The 12,525-nt window shown below is 46.7% G+C and overlaps 1 protein-coding gene across 1 annotated transcript; it reads right to left on the bottom strand.

Moving 5' to 3' along the window:
- Window positions 1–228: 228 nt before the first annotated feature.
- DRD3 (dopamine receptor D3) lies at window positions 229–12,295 on the bottom strand. Its single transcript, XM_010176311.1, has 6 exons — window positions 12,012–12,295; window positions 5,561–5,673; window positions 4,239–4,381; window positions 2,946–3,142; window positions 1,711–2,056; window positions 229–428 (listed from the first exon to the last, which is right to left on the bottom strand). Exons 1-6 carry the CDS (start codon window positions 12,291–12,293, stop codon window positions 232–234), a joined length of 1,278 nt encoding a protein of 425 aa, XP_010174613.1. The 5' UTR covers window positions 12,294–12,295; the 3' UTR covers window positions 229–231.
- Between the last annotated feature and the right edge of the window lie 230 nt (window positions 12,296–12,525).

Below are 12,525 nucleotides of genomic sequence, written 5' to 3'. Positions count from 1 at the left end.
AGCCAGCCATGCAGGTGGGGTGTGTTCCTGCTCTTCACCCCCGTGCAGAGGGTGCCTGGCTGTCGGCAATGACCATGCCAGGTGAACCCCCACCACTCACAGCAGAGGATTGTGGAGTGCATCGCTCCCCACAGTGTGTAAAGCAGAGGGAGGGAAGGGTCCTGCACCCTGTCCCAAACCCAGCAGTCCTCTGCAAACCGCAGCCTGTGCAGCCCAGCGCCAGCCCCACAGTCAGCAGCAGAGGATCTTGAGGAAGGCTTTGCGGAAGTCGGTGTTGAAGGTTGTGTAGATGATGGGGTTGAGGGCACTGTTCATGTAGCCAAGCCAGGTGCTGGCACTGTAAAGCCCTGGGGGCACGTGGCAGGACAGGCAGTGGGCGTTGAGGATGTGAATCAAGAAGAAGGGCAGCCAGCAGACTATGAATGCCCCTGGGTTTAGAAAGAGGGAGAAAACAATCCATGACTTTACAGAAGCAACAACTTGGAAAGGGGCCTGCATCTGTGCCCTTTCCCTCCATCCTCTCACTATTTCTGAGCACAAGAAAGACACGGACCTCCTCTGGACCTGTTAGAGTGGGTCCAGAGGAGGCCATAAAAACAATCAGGGCTGGAGCACCTCTCTTATGAGGACAGGCTGAGAGAGTTGTGGTTGTTCAGCCTGGAGAAGAGAAGGCTCCAGGGAGACCTTATTGCAGCCTTTCAATAATGAGTTCTTGTAAGAAAGATGGGGACAAACTTTTTAGCAGGGCCTGTAGTGATAGGCCAAGGGGTGATGGTTTTAAACTAAAAGAGGGGAGATTTAGACTAGATGCAAGGAAGAAAGTTTTTACACTGAGGTTGGTGAAACACTGGCCCAGGTTGCCCAGAGAGGTGGTAGAAGCCCCATCCCTGGAAACATTCAAGGTTAGGTTGGATGGAGCTCTGAGCAACCTGGAAGGTGTCCCTGCTCACTACTGGGGAGTTGGACTAGATGACCTGTTGAAGGTGCCTTCCAACCCAAACTATTCTATGATTCTATTTCCATGCATGTGTCTGCATTTGGTAAATGCTGAAGGTGACATTTATTCCTGATACAGAGGGACTTGGCAAGAGCTCGGACTCCTTGGGACCAGTTATGTGAATGGATGGATGGGGTTTCAGAAATGGCCTGGTGACAGACAAGGATTGTCTGTATTATTTCCCTGCTATTACTGAGTTAATGAAGGGAAGCAGCGTGGCTGGTGGCTGTGGCAGATGACTGGGGCACCAGTCTCCTGGCTTCTCCATCCAGCTCTATAAGCTGGTTCCTCTGCTGGTCCTTGCCTCAGTTTCCCCTTCTGTAATTGGACCTAAGAGCTGCTGAATATAGGGAAACTTAGTCTTATAATAACAACGATCATTTTTTAAAAAATGAAAAAGGTGTTGGCTGTTGCTCCTTCTAGCAGTGCTCTTTCAACAAGCAGGGCTTGTTGGCCACTAATTTAAAACAAAAGGGCAACAAAACAGCAAATAAAACACTAACATACTTGGCTCTCACCATTTGAGAGCATTACCCTAGATTCCTAAATGTCCCACCCTTGTCTCTCCTGAGTCCGTGGAGCAGTGACAGCTGAAGTCTGGGCCTGGATTGGGTTTTTGTAAATCTCAGTACTGTATTAAGAGTTTCTTTGCTCTTGCAAGGAAATCAAACCCTCACCCCTTGCACCCCACTGACAGAGTAGCTCTCACTTACCCAGGACAATAGCTAGCATCTGTGTAGCCTTCCTCTCCCGAAGCTGGATCAGCCGGGGCTGCTGGTGCGCTAGCTTCAAAGAGCTGATGGTTTTGCCATCGCTGAGGCTCCGTACCTCCAGTCCTGGCTTCGTACTCTTTCTCATCTCTTCCAGCCTGCTGTGTTGTGTAGTCCCTGGTGTCTTGGTGAGAGATGCCTCGTGGCAGAAGCTGCGGTACCGCTGCAGGCTGAAGACAGTCAGCAACTTCCTTTTGGTAGACATCTCCTGGTCTGAGCATTTGAGTGGGAGACAGGGGGAAAAGGTGCCTTGGCATCTGTTTGGCAAAGCTTTTCTCTCCATGTGTTCCTGCAAAAGAGGATGCCACAGGGGAACCATCCAAACCATTCATTGGGTCAAAGGATGACGAGGAAAGTTGTAGGAGTCACCCTTAGCCCCACTTGCTTCTTAGCTTTGCACCATACCCTCTGGATTGATCTTGGCTTATCAGAGGGGTGAACCAGCACCAGATAACTCTGCTCCATCTCACCAAGGAGAAGCATGGGAACAAGAAGAGCTGAAGCATCTGATCTGCTAATCTTTCACTTGTATTTTTGTGTTGGCCCTGCTACCCTCAACATCCCCAGCCCCTTTTTAATGTAGCTTCACTGTGAGAAAATGGGTAAAACAAGCGGATATGTGTGACCAGGCGAGTCCCTTTCAAACTGTAATGCTGGTTCCCATGGTTGCACACGTTTCATCTAGAAAGGTCAGTGGAACAAATGCTCCATGCACCATAAGCATTTTGACCTCTTAAGTCTGTCAGATGAAGAGGGTTTTTTTGTTTTGTTTTGTTTTATAAATAATCTAGGTTAAAGCCTATGAAGCCCTGAGAATGAAGTTTCATAAATCAGTAAATGAAAACATTAAAATCAATAAATGAAGAAATTAGCCAGAGCCCTGCATGGCTGAGAAAGCCCTGCTCTGAAGAAATATTGAAGTAGGCTGTGCTCTTTTCTAGTTGCCTGGTTCTAGAGGGCAGAGATACACAGGGAGTATTCTCTTCCTAGAGGGCTGAAAAGGATTTAACTGGAGCTTCTGCATCTCAAATATCATGGTGTATGAGTGAGGGATGGGATGAAAACATGCCATGTCCCTACTTTATGCTTTCCATTCTGTGCTTTGACCCTTTGAGGAGAAGAGGTGATGCATGCCCTGTCCTTTTTGACAGCTCTGACTGCGTTCATCTGGATCTTACTTTGTGTGCACAACACGGTTTGGTGCTGGCGCTGTGGCTGCCCTGCCGGGTGAGGGTTCGCTTCTTTTGTCTTTGTCTTAGCACGAGGTAAATCCGGACATAGAGCAGCAGGGTCACCATGAAGGGGAGGTAGAAGGACACCAAAGAGGAGTAGATGATGAAACTAGGGTTGGATATGGAACAGACACTGGGATCCCCTGGGGAGGACAAGAGAGAGAGAGACAAGAGTGGCTGAGCAGCTTCAGTTTAGTACAAGGAGGTTCCGGTGTGTTGGCAAAGCAAGTTGAAAGGTGGCTGGGGCTCAAAGGCAGTCTAAGGAGTGCAAGTATCTCCTGTCTGTATTGGTGCAAATTCTATTGTGGCCTACCCACACACCTAACTGATGCTTAAAATGGACTCTACCTAGGGCCACCTAGCATGATCCAGCATGCATCTGCTCATTTTTCTGGCCAACTATTCTCTCATGGCTATTCCCATCCTTTGTCAGAAGATCCTTTCTCCTTTTGTCCTTTCTCCTATTCCTCTGACAGCCTCTGAGCTGTCTGGATGCAGAGGTGTATCTTCACCCCCATCTGTCTGAACCAGGCACTGGGGAACAGTGGGACTTCCCACCCTCTGTCCCCTCTCGCCTCCAGCACTGCATAAAGGATAGATGGGGAGCAGAGGACTTCTGCCTGTGGCTCAGAGGGGAGGAAGGCTCCCATGCCCCTCTGCCTCCAGATAGAAAGGTCTGCCCTAGGTGAGGGGAAGGAGAAAGACCAACCTGCTTCCAAGGCAGAGGCTAAATTGTTTGCTCTCCTCAAGGGATTAGGTGAGGAAGCAGCCAGCCAGTTGGATGGGAAGGAGGTTTCTTCCAAGCAGTGCCTATATGCAATCCTTGCTGTTTAGAAATGTGTCCTGTATCAGATTTAAAACTGTGTCTGGACCTGTTGGTATCAGCAAGATGGAGAGTGTGTGTGTGTGTGTGTGTGTGTGTTGGATGTGCTGCTCATCTGGAGATTTGCTCTGTGTGTGCAGAGTGGTTGTCTGAGGGAATCTGTAGACCTGGATACTTTGATGGACATGGATTTGTCAGTAAAGCAGACAGGTCTGTCCTCAGAGCAACAGTCAGTGTCTGCCTGAGCAAATGGCAAATTTATAGATTTTTCTCACCCTTCACAGGAGGCTTTCCAGTTCCCTAAAATTTCCTGTAACTTGGAAAGTCTGCAGGACCCACGTTAAATGACCCAGCCATAACAGGGCAGTTCCATTTCCAACCCATCCCTGCGTGCTATTGTTCGGGATGTCACCTACCTGTAGTATTGAAGCCAAAGAGGAGAGGACATGACACTGCAAATGCCAGCATCCAGACTATCACAATCATGAGAGAGACCCTCCTGCAGGAGCTCTGCCCAGTGCTATACTGGTACTGAACTGGTTTCACCACTGCGGTGTATCTGTGGAACAAATCAGCTCCAGAAAGAGGAGAGGTAAGAATGGAGGGAGGAAAAGGACCGGGTTTTCAAAGGAGAAATGAAAGTCACATAGGGAACGTGATGGTGAATGTGGTGAAGAAATGGAAGAGGAAAGAAAATCAGATGATGGGATCAGGAATTTGCAGAAATGGTAAGTGGGGTGTTGGGGGGAGGGACAGAAGAAATCAGAGTTAGTTTGCAGCATTGCAGACAAACGCTCTGCAAAACTGACAGCATTGTGAAGCTACAGGATGGATCTAGAAACCCCCATCCCTCAAGCCCCTCAGGTTATATGTGTACTGCTGGGAAGAGCAGTCTGAGGAGAAACCTCAGGCTGCTGCACTCCTGCCTCAGCTGCCTGCTCTGCTGTTGGCTTTGCTGACGGCAAGGATTGCCCATGGGTGGGTGTCCAGGGCCTTTGGCCGCCGGGGTGCCCCAGGGGATGCAGCTTGGATTTGGAAGGCACAGGAGTCTCATCTTTAGGACAGCCCAGGGGCTGCTCCTTGCAGGCAGAGCCAAAATGAAACTGGGATAGAGATTCCATGGAGGAACACCAGACCAACCCAGCACTGAGAGATGCTTCATACAATTACCCTTGAACCGCATATTACAAAGGTACAGCATGCAGTGTTTTTTCCTTCCCCACTCCTTTGTCCTAACAGCACCATGTGTGCCAAAGTCTTGGCTCCCACCCCTCAGTGTTGCTTAAAATAGGCTCAGTTTTAAGATGAAGGAAAACAGGGCAAGGATGAAGCTTACGCAGCAATAATCTTCACCCCTGGGTATGTATATGGCAGGATTTTGTTTATTAAAACTTCTTAAGTGAGGTCTCCAGAAGGGTAAACCCTCTTTGAGACTCAATGGGAAGTAGATGACCAATGCTGGTTCCTGCCTTCAAAAAGCACAAGGATGTGGTTGACTACCTACTGGTGATGTTTTACTGCCTGTGCCTCTCTGCCCTTAAGTGCAGACATCTTCTAGCACATGGTGGGCAGAGCCACATTAGTAGTAGTCGTGGCAGTGATAGACTTGTAGGGAGGTTTGTGTTCCTGAAGACACCGATGCTGCCTGTGCAAACCCCACTTCCTTGTCCCTGCCATGCTGGGGTACATGGCCAGCCCCCATCTCCAGACTATCCCCCTGGATGCTGCTGGCTCTCACCTGTCAATGCTGATTGCACAGAGGTTTAAAATGCTGGCGGTGCACATCATTACATCCATGGTGACGAAGATATCGCAACAGATGCGGCTGAAAGTCCAGACTCCTCCGGTCACCTGCACCAGCAACCACAAAACTGTCAGCCTTGTTCTGCACCGAGTCCTGCTAGGTTATGTATGAGGAGGTGCTCTCCCCCAAGTATCTCAAAAGCTAGATGAGTTCATGTCCACTGTGATGTGCGAAGGGAAACTGAGGCACCTATGTTGTGTGTGAGACAACACAGCCATAGGTCATGGAGAAGGGGCTGCACCTTGATTTCAGCCCTTTAGTTACTCTTACAGAGGGAGGCAGGGTGAAGAAATAGATAGCAGCTATCCCTTCCCTTAAGGCTAGCATGAGAAATTGATTTAAATTTGATATCACTGTATATATCCTTTGATTAAGCATTATCTGAGAAGATCTAAGGCCTGAAAGTGTTTCTCAGCTTAGCTGCTGGAGTTCTCTTGCAGGCAGTGAGCTGGAAAAGTGCTGCAAATTTTATGCATTTATGTATGAAACAGAGACCTGAGACCCGACTTCTCTAAAACTTTATTGGGATTCTTATCTCAGTTGCAGATTTTTATTATTAGATCTGAGTGAGAACTCACAAGCCATTCAGATAAAGGATTTTGGTTTGCTACCATGTTGAGCTTTTGTTCTAGATGTTTTGAATTTTTGATCTGAAGTATGTAAAGGTGAAAATAAGCTTAGCTATGGCCAACCTTTGTGATGGAGACAAGCATCTTTTGGCCCAACCATCAAGTTCTTGACAATGACCTTTTTGGTTGACAACAATATGCGCCAAGCATTGTGTGGCACTTCTTTCCTTGGGGCTGTATGATAGCCTGACTCCAAGCAAGGTGGTCTGCCTCAGCACCTTCTCCTTGTAGGACATGAACAAGGAGGCAGCCTGCCCTCCAACAGATAAGCCTGTTGGATGAGTACAGCAAACAAATCTAATGCTGCGCTGGTTGGAGAAAAGGAGGAAGGGAGCTGGAGGAGAGGAAGAGGGAAGAAAGTCCTTGTTTGGAGACAACCTGGATTTTAGCCTTCAACACCATAGATCCTACTGGTTCAGCTGAATCCTGGAAAGCTACCAGGAGCTGGCAAAAGTTCCTGGTCTCTCTGCTTACATTTAGACCACATCTGGAGTATTGCATCTGGTTTTGGGGCCCCAGTACAGGAAAAACATTGATAAATGGGAGCGAGTCCAGCAGAAGGCTACCAAGACAGTTCCTGGGGCCAGAAGCACTTGTCCTGTGGGGAGCAGCTAAGAGAACAGGGCTTGTTCAGTCTGGAGAAGAGGTGGCGATTTGGGGGGGGCTAACAGCAGTCCCCTAGTGCCTAGTGGGAGGATATTAAGAAAGTTGGAGCCAGGTTATTAAGAAGATGGAGCCAGATTTTTCACAGCAGCGTGTGGTGGGAGGACAAGAGGCAACAGGCAGAAGTTGAAAGAAGAAAGGTTCAAACTGGTGATGAATGTAAACTGTCTAACTGTGAGGACAGTGAGGCAGTGGAGCTGGTTGCTTGGTGAGTTTGTGCAGGTTCTATCATTGGAGGTTTTCAAGACCCACTCAAAAATACCCATCCCAGATCAGGTTGGAGAGAGTGCCACAAGTAAGCTTGGCTTCTAAGGCAGTGGGTCAACCCTGCAGCAAGTGTCAATGCCTAGGAAGGACGTGGCTCCCTGCAGAGAGAAGCACTTGTATAAATACAGAATTGACTCTATGGAGGAGTTGTTTTCAGAGTTGTTTAAGAAATAATCTTGAGAAATGTAAAAGGTTTTGGTCGTGCCAGTGTTCCTGCACATGGGCACAGAAGCTTGCTGAGGTGAGCTGTGTCTTTTGGGTGTTCTCTGCTGGACCCAGCTGCTACGTGTCAGAAGTCAGGTACTGAACGAGGCAGTCTCCCATTAGATGTGAAGGAGTGCAGGGGAGAGAAATGGGAATTGACTTGCAAAGTGCAGTAAGGAACTGTCAGTTCTCTGATAGTTGTGGGGCTCCTTTGTTTTCTTTTAAAAAAGCAAGCAAAAGAAAACAAACCATCAAACAAAACCCTTAGAGATTTTCTGCACACATTGGATGCAGAAAATGGTGGATGACATGATCTGCAAACTGAAGGTTGCCCCTCTAAAATTAGGGACCTTAATAGGTAGGTTCAGATTTCAAGGAAAGCCCACACTGTTTTTGCTTTAGTTGCAGATTTTGAGATCTGCTTGACCATCTCAAAATATTAAAAAAAAAAACCCAACAAAAAAGCTTTAAGCCTTTGCAGTGGGACCCTGTAAGGGGTGTTTCTGTAGTCTGAGGCAAAATGCAAGGCAGTGTCTGTGTGATCTCTGGAGTCTGAAGAATATTTCAGCAGAAGCTGGTGCCAGGTGTTTGCAGGAAAGCCAGCTGCTGCTAGCCCAGCAGATGTGCAAGCACTTAACTGAGGAAGTTTCCAAGGTCCTCAGCACATTCACATGCTAAGCCCAAGAATGTGAACCATTAAACTGAAGAAGATGGTGGTGGGAATGGCTCTGAAGTGAACCCTCTCAGGATCATGCATTCAGATCACACCACCTGCATTAACTGCTGTAGCTTGTATTAAGAGGATGCTTGACAGATCAAAACGTTTGGGCTTAAAACCCATCCTCACCTCCCCCAGCCACAACGTCCAAAATGGGGAGTAACTCTGCTGAAATCACTGAGGTAGTTAATGTTTACCTGTGGCATATGCAAACCCAGAGTTTATTCCAGAATTTACCAATGAAGAAGAGCCTTTTTATTATAGGCCTTGTTTGTAATTTAAAAAAAAAATCTATTTCTGCTCTTCCTTTTATTGCTCTGTTCTGCTTATCTTTGCTACAGCAGCCAGAACTTGCTAGCGTGCATTTCTGGTTTTCATGTGTTGGTAGGGTACCTGTTCTTTATCCCTCTGGTGCCTTTTGTCCAGGAATCTCAAAGCACATCACAGGTATTAATTGAATGGATCCTCACAACTGCCTGGGTGAGGTGGATGCTCAAATATAATTCTCTTACAGCTGATGAGAGCAAACCACAGAGAGATGAGCTGATACAATCTCTCATTACCACTCAGCGCGTGTGCGGCAGAAGTGGGAATAGAGTCCAGGATGAAATCCTGGCTGTGTCAAAGACAATGCTAAAGATCCCTAGAGACTATTCAGGTCAGGTTCTCACCTCACCTCTCTTGGTGACCAGTCTGCTTTATCCACAAAATTGCGGTATTATTATTTTTAACTTTCCAACCCTATAGGAAATCTTCCAGTTAAAAAAAAAAAAAAAATTAAAATAATGTGCATTCATAAACTTATGCAAAAATATCACACTCCTGAATCCTTAAAAATAAACAGTTGTAGGTCTTGCTGCTCCAGTGTGAGAGCCACAGAAGAGGAGAGAGCGTTACTCTCCCATGCTCTGAACAGACCCGCAGGCTGGACCTCAGTGACAATCAACCTTCTGAAGCTTTTTTCTCTTTGGAGGTAGAACTGGATGTTGTGACAAGACTGAGAAGGATGCTCCAGGCCATGCTGCTACATGTCCTCCTCCATTTATACAATGACTCTAAGGCTATTTAATGTCATCAAACTCCAGTGGGCAGAATATCCTAATGCTGCTGTCGTCGAAACCTTGGCGAACTCCAGTAAGTTGCAACAGCCACAGCATCAGAGGTCAGAAAAGAGATGGGGTAGCAGTACTGGTATATTAGACCTACCTGTTGACCCCAGAAGATTGCTAGACACAGTGTTGAATAGCAGTTTTGTGCCAGAAGCTTCATTAGTTGGAGATGAGGATTTTGAGGTTATAAAATCTTCCTATTGTTGCTCTGTCACAGTCTTCCCAAAAGACTTCTCAGAAAGAGACAGTTCTGGTTTGCATGATTGATAAAACAAAAAATTTCATGGAGAAGGTCCAGGCCACAGATGGCTCTAAAAATTGAGTGTAAAGCACAAAGTTAACAAGTGACAGTTAAATAAGAATTACTCATCCACCTCTAGCTTCTCCATAAATGATGGCCAGGTCTCAGATGTCCAGTTTGGCAAAGGTTCAGTAGATGAAAAGGTATTGTACACAGTTTTGGGGACTGAATGATTTCTTGGCAATTTCTAGGCCCATAGTGTACTGAAGCATGATGCCATTACTGCTTCATTGGTAGCATTGCTGATCCATAAACAGCAGCAAATAACTAAACAACTTTGGGGTTTTTGGGTCTTCTTTTTGAATCTTGGTCATGCTGGACTTCTACAGCCTAGTTTTCTAGGAGATAAGCTGAGCGTGGTAGATTGGGTGTGGGATGTGTGTAGGTTCTTCTCCTTGTTGTTTGGGTGACTCTTGGATCAGCTTTGATTATCCAAGCTCCACAGATGGAAGTGATTCTTGAATGTATCTACAGACACAAGTAGGAAACAGACCTCCTGTCGTGCTCACAAATTGTGACCGCAGTACTGAACGGGGGCAGAGCCTGCTTCACAGATGTGCCTCAGTCTCACCCTGTCCACAGCAATAGCAAGTGCTTTTCTTTTCTAATGCAAAGCATAGTGTGATTTTGTTAAAGATCAGAATACTCTTGAGGTGATGGGCTATACCAGCCTTAAATAAAAATTGACTTTTAATAATATTTTTTTAAGTTGCAATCAAATTGCAGAGTCTAATTCTGTCTTGCTGGGATGGCTTCCCACACACACACACACACACTTATTCCTTGCTTTTTAGTCATTCAGTGTAACACAACTGAGCTGTAGACATCCTGCAGGCCAGCTCAAGGATCGCTCCACACAGATTAGTCTAAATGTTGCTACTGATTCCATTAGGAACATGATCACACGTGCAGTATCATGGTGCTCTTTCACTTGTTGTTCTTTCATTCCCCAGTGATGCTATACATAAATAATTAACCATCAATGCCCTTATTAATAATGCTTATACACAGAGCAAACCTTTAATTTCTCTTAATTGTAGCCTTGCTGAGACTGCAGTGGGCACAGTTTGGGAGAGCGGCTTGGATTAACACAAGGGAAATGCTTAGGCTGGGTGCCAAAGCTTAGAGCTGTGTTGCCAATTCATCATATTCCAGTGGCAGAGGAGGGCTGTAGGACACCGCCAGTCCCCTGCTACTTGATCAAATCTCCTTGTACCCGCATAGTAGGTCTGGCATTTGCTGGTGGTGTCCTGTCTTGTCCTACTTTCTGTTCAGGCACTGCGCAGTCCATATGCACAAGTCAAAATCCCTCTCTGCTTCTGCTTTGTTCTGCGGGAAAGAGGTCAGCCAAAGGTGGGCAGCTGCCAACAGAATATTTACCCTACCCTTCAGCCTGATCCTGCTTGCCCCTTACAGAAAGAGCATCAGGCTTCAGTGAAATCATGGCTCAGAGGCTTGTCTGTCTCTGTAAGCATGAGAACAGGGTACTAGGGCTCAGCTGAAAGCTTACAGCTGATAGATGTTCTCTCTGATTTTTCTAGACCTACCAGTTTTTCTGAATTAGTGTAAAGATGCTGAAGAGAAGAGATAAAAATGTCAGCTGTAGCATACCTTCATGTATTTACTTCAGTAAAAATAGTTGCCTCAGGAGTGGCTTCAGTAATTCAGGATTTTGCGGCAGTGTCGGGGGATTTGGTTTGCATCTTTGCTGCCTTGTATCTCATGGTGTTGTCCATACTGTGCACCATCATGCCAGCACATTTTTACACTGGCCAATGTGCAAAGATGAGTGAAATGGAGAATAAGACCCCGAGGGCTGGATAAGTCCTTTGAAGGTATTGTGAAAATGCCCACATGACTTAAAGAGATTTTGGACCATGTTCTTCAGCTTCATCTCTTTGCCAGCCTGCTTGGGAAATGTTGCTTGGAGCTGACCTAACATCATGGATGTTAAGGCTCTTAAACTCCATGGGAGATGAGCATTTGGCTTCTTGTTTTCCGTCCAGCAGGAGTAGGAATTGATCTGGGTTCTAAGATGAGTTCCTATAAGGTATTTCCACCCTACTGACTCCCTTGCCATTACTGAATCATCACGGTGCTCATTGGCAACTCTTCTGGCTGATGGAGTCAGCTTCAAGGATGCTCAGATGAAAGTGGTATTAGCACATCAGAACCCAAAATCTAGATTACTGGCTGTAGCCCAGCTGCCATTCCAGCTCAAAGAGGCTACGCTCTGCCAGGAAGAGCATGGCTCAGGGTATCTGCTGACGGGTGGGACTGTGGTGCCTTTGTCCAGCATGTGTTCAGCCTACGAGGGCCACTTGTGTGACATTGTGGGCTGACAACAACACAAGTGCGCCAGAGCTACCTGGGAGGGTTAAAATGTGAATGGACTTTATCTGTACCAGAGCTGGCCTATCCTGAGGGTGTGCACTAATGCTGGCGAACTCACATTGTGCTTAATTTCTGCTAATCTTTCCTAAGACGTACTCACCTCCAGGTACACCACCCATGGCATCACCAAAGTAGCCACCAGCAAGTCCGCCACTGCCAGGCTCACCACAAGGTAGTTTGTCGTGGTTTGCAAAGTGCGTTCCCTCAGCACAGCTAAGCAGACCAGCACGTTCCCAAAGATGATGGCCAAAATCAAGATGCAGTAGCAGAGGGCGTAGTAGGTGTGTGAGTGTGGCAGGTCAGGCTCTGTAGTGTTGTCTGCCCCACAGGGAACAGGGTCAGTGGTGTTAGGATGACTGCTGGTTCTTGTGAAGAGGGCCATGGGGATGCCACTGCAAAGAGAAAGAAAGAGAGCACTGAAATCAGAGCTCTACAATAATTGTGGAGAACAGTACCTTTTGGGGACAGTGTATGATTTTCATACTTCCTTCATGAATGCCACTTCAAGCCAAGCATAGAGGTCTTTTTTTTCCTCATATATAGACAGAGCTTTGCTTAAAGTCTTGCTTGGCCTGTTTTGTTTTTCATTGAGTCTAAGCAAAGAGAAGAACGCA

The sequence above is a fragment of the Antrostomus carolinensis genome, unplaced genomic scaffold (assembly GCF_000700745.2).
Source record: "Antrostomus carolinensis isolate BGI_N321 unplaced genomic scaffold, ASM70074v2 scaffold18849, whole genome shotgun sequence".
In the NCBI taxonomy this organism is placed as follows: Eukaryota; Metazoa; Chordata; class Aves; order Caprimulgiformes; family Caprimulgidae; genus Antrostomus; species Antrostomus carolinensis.
This window is presented reverse-complemented; position numbering and strand designations above follow the sequence as displayed.